At 44.8% G+C, this 6475-nt stretch overlaps 1 protein-coding gene across 1 annotated transcript; it reads right to left on the bottom strand.

Moving 5' to 3' along the window:
• Window positions 1–559: 559 nt before the first annotated feature.
• LOC128870125 (uncharacterized) lies at window positions 560–5881 on the bottom strand. The gene is made up of 2 exons (XM_054112729.1): window positions 1774–5881; window positions 560–1731 (listed from the first exon to the last, which is right to left on the bottom strand). Exons 1-2 carry the CDS (start codon window positions 5879–5881, stop codon window positions 560–562), a joined length of 5280 nt encoding a protein of 1759 aa, XP_053968704.1.
• Between the last annotated feature and the right edge of the window lie 594 nt (window positions 5882–6475).

Below are 6475 nucleotides of genomic sequence, written 5' to 3'. Positions count from 1 at the left end.
GCTACTAACTCAATGGCAAAGAACGGTTTATTCTGAAATTTAATTCAATATTGTACATTATGTATTTTAATACAATATAGAAACTTACCGCAGTTTTGCACCCCTTCTTCCTCGACTGATCGTATGCAAATGAAAAATAGAATAGAACGAAGAAGAATGAGTGCGCAACTTTGGTTCACAAGCAGGGTTGTAATTCTACTTATTACAAATTTTAAATATCATTTGTCAACACCCCCACCCCCGTGGAGCGATCAGCTTCACCACTTTCCAGATCCAGGACTGCCAATTTAGATACCGCTCGTTGCAGAAGTCCACCAACCGTACGCACGTCCGCACGCCGAGCCACACCATCTGCGCCAGTGTACACACGCTCAACAATACCACGTCGCCACTGAATCCTTGGCACATTCGGATCGCAAATAAATACTACATCACCCTCTTTAAGAGGCGCGGTTCGTTCACACCACTTAACTCTTCGGGTTAGCGTTGGTAGATACTCCAGTACCCATCGCTTCCAAAATGCATCTCTTAGGCTTCGTGCAATGAGCCATTGCTTGCGTTATAAAGGTATCTTTTCACCAGGAGAGTTGGCCGTTGGAGTTTTAGGGATATTACCCACGCCAATCAGGAAGTGGTTAGGCGTTAATGGCTCGTCTTCGTCGGGAGAGATGGGCAGATGCGTCAATGGACGTGAGTTTACTATGTTTTCCGCTTCTATCAGAAAGCTTTGTAAGACATGCTCACGTGGCGCTTTTTCTTTTAATGAATGTCGAAGAACCCTTTTAACGCTCTGCACCATTCTTTCCCAAATTCCTCCTTCAGATGGATTGGCGGGGCAGTTGAAGAACCATTCAACTCCCTTGGTTGACAATTCATTTTGTATTCGCTCAGTGTCAAAAACATCAGGAAAACGTTTCGCTTCTTCGTTGGCCCCGATGAAGTTTTTCCCATTGTCAGATCGTAGACGTGTTGGAACCCCTCTCCGATTCATGAAGTTGCGCATAACTATTATACAGGAATCCGTTGATAAGTCGTGGGCGATTTCCAGGTGGATTGCGCGCACGGTGAGGCACGTAAACAACGCGACCCAACGCTTTTCAGTTCGCCGCCCGATAGTAACCGAAATAGGCCCAAAATAGTCCAGTCCCGTATAAGTAAATGGTCGTACATAGGGCTTCAAACGATCCTCTGGTAGAGGACCCATCATAGGCGCGTGAGGTTCTGTCTTCCTGACTTGACAATATTTACATCCGGCTATTACACGTCGTAGCATTTGCCTTATTCGGGGAATCCAGTATTTCTGACGTATATTGCTTATAGTCGCCTCGTGATTCTGGTGCTTCATTGTGCAATGGTGATAATTAACGACCAGATGCGTAAATATATGTCCATACGGCAGTATGATCGGTCTTCTGATGTTATACGGTAAGAAGCTAGCTGCATCTATGCGCCCTTGTACACGAAGTAGCCCCCTGTCGTCCAGATATGGCGAAAGTTGCTTTAATGCGCTGTCATTTGGAATGGCTTTACCAATTTCGATACTGTTGCGTTCTGAAGTAAATGATTCCGATTGAACGCGTAGGCATAATAGGTGCTCCGCGGCTTCCAGTTCAACAGCAGTAAGTCCATATTCCAGATGTTTTAGCTCCCGTTTCCGGCAGCGGTTTATGAATCGAAGCACCCACGCTACTGCTCTTTTTAATCTAAGTAAATTTGAGAAACGATTGTAATCTATAAAAATATAGTTGTTGGCAATTAAAGAAAATTTAGAACGGAGCTCTTCATCTGCTTCCACAAAGATCTTGCTGATGTTTTCTTCAGCAGGCCACGTCTCTTCATCGCGTCTCAGAAAATTCGGTCCCTGTAGCCAGCGAGATTTTAGTGAGAAATCAACACTCCCATGGCTTCTTGTCGCGTCATCGGCTGCATTGTCTTTCGTTGGCACCCATCGCCATTCGCGAACTTCACTCCCGTCTAAAATCTCTGCAACGCGGTGCGCCACATACGGTTTGTAGCATCGATGTTCGCTTCCAATCCACTTCAAGATAGTTCTGGAGTCGCTCCATAAGAAGCATCGTTCAGGGCGTATTTGGTGATTTTCCAATATCAATTTCCGTAAACGTACACCCAGGACGGCTGCTTGCAATTCCAGGCGTGGAATGGTTACGGCCTTCAGTGGAGCGCACTTCGTCTTCGCACAAACTAACGTAACACCAACTTCACCAGTCGACTCTCTTGACCTCCAGTAGGCGACAGCAGCGAAGGCCTCTTCGCTAGCGTCAACGAACACATGCAGCTCCAAATCCGAAGGCGCACCATGTGGGAAGTAGAATCGCGGCACACGAAATCCCGCTACTTTGTGCATCTGCTGGCGCCACCTTTCCCATATTATATTCACATCATTTGGGATGGGCTCATCCCAACGGACATCACGACGCCATACTTCACGCATAAGAGATTTGGCTGCAACAGTAAAGTGACTTAAAAATCCCAACGGGTCGAATATTGACATAATAATTCTAAGAAGTTCCCTTTTTGTGGGACTCCTTTCGCCTGTGATTACTGCTTGTTCAATGCGATGGAACTTCAGGTTGAATTTAAAATTATCAGTTGCTGACTCCCAATATAACCCAAGAACCTTCTCTGTGCTCTCACCGACTGCGATCTGTTTCGTTGCCGTACTACCATTTAATTCTTTAACTACCTTCTCTGAGTTCGATACGAATCCACGTAACTCGAATCCACCATCGCTGTGAATGTCACGAACCTGCTTTGAGATATCTACGGCCTCTTCAATTCCATCAAAACTGTCAACAAAATCATCAATATAATGATGATCAAAAATAGCTTTAATTGCACGAGGATGACTTTCGTGGTGCTCCTTGGCGTTCAGCCTCATGACATATTGCGCCGAGCAAGGCGAGCACGCGGCGCCGAAAATCATCACTCGCATCTCGTACTCCTCAGGTGGCTTAGTATTTTCGCCATCACGCCAAAGAAAACGCTGTGCACACCTGTCTACTGGCTGTATAGCTACCTGGTGGAACATCTCTTTAATATCTCCGCAAACTGCAACTGCACGCGTTCTAAAATTAAATAAAATCGAAGGTAGTGATATGTAGAGCTGTGGTCCCTTCAATAACTTGGAGTTCAGAGATACCCCTTCAAATCGAGACGCTGCGTCAAAAACAAGGCGTAATTTTTGAGGTTTATTTGGGTTGACGACACCGAAGTGTGGGAGGTACCATTTCCTGGATGAAGTCATACTCGATTTCTTGGGCGTAAGCTTTCGAGCATAGGCTTTACTTAGGTACCCATCAATGATCTCTTTGTACGCGGTTGCGAACGTTTCGTCGCGTTTCATCTTTCTCTCAATCCCTTCAAGTCTATGTAGAGCAGCCGTATAATTATCGGGCAGTTGTATGCTGTCGTCCTTCCATAATAGCCCTGTTTGAAATCGACCTCCCACTCGTTTAGTTGTGCCTTCAAGTAACATCTTAGCTCTGACGTCATCATTGCTTTCGACAGGTGGCGAAGATCTAACGCCAAGACTTTCAATATTGAAATAGTCGAACACAAGTTGACGCATGTCTTCTTCTTCTTGCATTTCTTGGGTACGTAAAAAAAGACAAGAGCGGGTTGCTAACGACGCACGACTGGTTGGACCAAAAACTACCCACCCTAGTTTAGTGTTGCAAGCGTACGGACCTTGCTCACTAACCCCTTTTATGTCAATCGGCAAGCCTAAGTGTGCATGATCGATTCCAATTAAAAGTTGAGGCACAGCATCAAAATATGGCTGGAGAGGCAGAGACGAAATTGATTTGTCACTGCTCTTTAAATCATCATGACTTAAACTCTGCATGGGCAAACCTAGATTAGCTACGGTATACACGTCGCGCAGTAGGTAGCGCTTATTTTTACCAACACCCCTAATTTCAATATTGAAAACCTCAGTCGACTCTTGGGCTGTTCTTCCTCCAAACCATTGTATATCTAACGAATGTCGACGGCCGCGTATTCCCAACTCCTTGGCCAAATCACTGTCTAACATCGTAATTGAAGAACCTTCATCCAATAGGGCGTACGTATCGATGCGCTTATTATCGCCATACAAGGTTACCGGCAGCACACGAAAGAGCAGCTTGGGCTTAGTGCTGCTAACGTTTGCGCAGCTCAACACGTTTCCTCGTACGTCACCTTGTTCTTCCTTTAATAAACTTAAGGTCGGCGTAATAGCATTGGCCTCGTGCAATAAACTGTGGTGTCTACGCTGGCATCCTTCTTCTAAACAAAGCTTTTTACGGCGACAGTTACGCGTGTTATGGCCCACGTTCAAGCATGAAAAACAAGCGCGATGTTTCTTCGCGAACTCCCATCTATTAGACACTGCAGCATTTAAAAAACGACGGCAATCTTGCAGTTTATGTTGCTCCTGGCATAATGGACACTTAACGGAAGTTACACCTGCATAACCTGGACACTGTTTTTCGGATGTATGTAACACCGCACGACGCTTTTGATCTTTATTGTCGATGTCTTGCACTGTGCATATCAGATTAGCAAGTTCACTTACCCAAGCGCTAAAATGTACAATTGTCGGATACGGCTGTATTGAGGCGGCGACTCTGGCCCACTCCAGTTTCTTACTCATAGGAAGCTTAGCTAATAGTTCCTCTAATAGCGTAGGATTGGCGATGTGTTGTTGTCCATTCGCTGACTGTAAGAATGTTGCTAGGTTTCTCACTTTAGTGGCAAAGGGTACCAGTTTGGACAATGCATTCTCCGAAATATTAGGCAAATCCCTCGCTTGACGTAGCTGACTCTGAATTAATTGTTCGGGTCGGCCAAAGCGAAAACGGAGTTGCTCTATGGCGGCGCTGGCGTTGTCTGGATGAATTAAAAGCGATTTAATCACTTCCCGCGCTTCTCCTTTAACAGCTTTCTGCAACCGTTGATTGTTTTCCAGATTAGTGTAGTTGTACATTGAAGTCGATTGGACGTAGGCTGTATAAAAAATTGGCCAGTCTTCTGGCTCGCCGCTAAATTCGGGTAAATCTTGCAACTTCCGTGGTACTGTTGCAGAATTGTTTAAAAATGAAAAATTGTTGAAGTCATTTGTTGGCATAGGACCATGAACAATACTGTTATAATTATTAAAAACAGGGGGCGAAATTATCGACGACGATGTAAACGGCACGCCAGAATTACCTAGTGTAGCGTGTGTTTGGCCCTTTATTGAATACGTTGGCGCAAAGACGGCGCTCGCAGTTAACGACGGCAGCGAAAAAAAACTACCACCGTTTTCAGCGGCTTGCTGGCCTGGCAGCATGGCAGCGCTGCTCGTGATAGTCGACGTCGCAAAATGTGCATAACTGTTTATGGTCGATGGCGTGATGTTATTTGTTGTTGCGTTAACCGACAATTTTTGCATACGTGAAGTACATGAAAAATTTGGGAATTCATATAACGGAGCACCTATAGCGGGTGCTAACGATGACGCAACGACGGGTATTGTTGTTGTCGTGGCGGTGGATGTAGCACTATCTAAATGACCTGAGCTACGCAAAGCAATCTCTAGCCTTTGGCAGTGGCGATTTTGTTCACTTAATCTTACCTGTGCTTCTTCTAGTTGTCTTTGAAGATTGGCGATTTGATTCTTCATTTCCAATCTTAAACTTACGGATTCTGATGAGAGGGCGGTATTTGTGACGTTTGTATACGTGCTGGCAGCAGTTGTGGCGTTGGTATGCGTGGTGGCGGCGGAGGCGGCGTCGATTATGATGGCGGTGGAATTAGGCTGAACTTCACCTGACTCTGGTTCTAATTTGTTGAGCCGAGGACTGCGGCGTTTTTCTATGGTTTCCTCCGGATCATTCATTTAAACGGCCCCAAACTTTCACTCTTTTACGGCAGGGAAAAATACGCAGTTAATCGCAAATAATCAAAATTGCGAATAAAGATGTCGCGGCTACGATGAGATGAAAGGGGTTTGCTACTAACTCAATGGCAAAGAACGGTTTATTCTGAAATTTAATTCAATATTGTACATTACGTATTTTAATACAATATAGAAACTTACCGCAGTTTTGCACCCCTTCTTCCTCGACTGATCGTATGCAAATGAAAAATAGAATAGAACGAAGAAGAATGAGTGCGCAACTTTGGTTCACAAGCAGGGTTGTAATTCTACTTATTACAAATTTTAAATATCATTTGTCAACAGGTGTACTGAAATAGAACGTTGCGAATTTTCATGATCATTGGTGTATCGTTTAATTGGTTGAAAACAGCTTCGATGGCGGATTTACTATCGGTACAAATTACAGTTTTCCTTCCATAGCGAGAGGCAAAAAGTACTGCTTCAAGTAAAGCAGCGGCTTCGGCTGTAAATACCGAGCAGTACGAGGGCAAGGAGTATACAGCAATGGTGGCACCAAACTTATTTGTCACGGCAAACGTAGTACTGGTGCCG

This window comes from Anastrepha ludens, chromosome X (assembly GCF_028408465.1).
Source record: "Anastrepha ludens isolate Willacy chromosome X, idAnaLude1.1, whole genome shotgun sequence".
NCBI lineage: Eukaryota > Metazoa > Arthropoda > Insecta > Diptera > Tephritidae > Anastrepha > Anastrepha ludens.
Note: the sequence above shows the minus strand (reverse complement) of the source record. Positions and strands in the feature narration are given on the sequence as shown.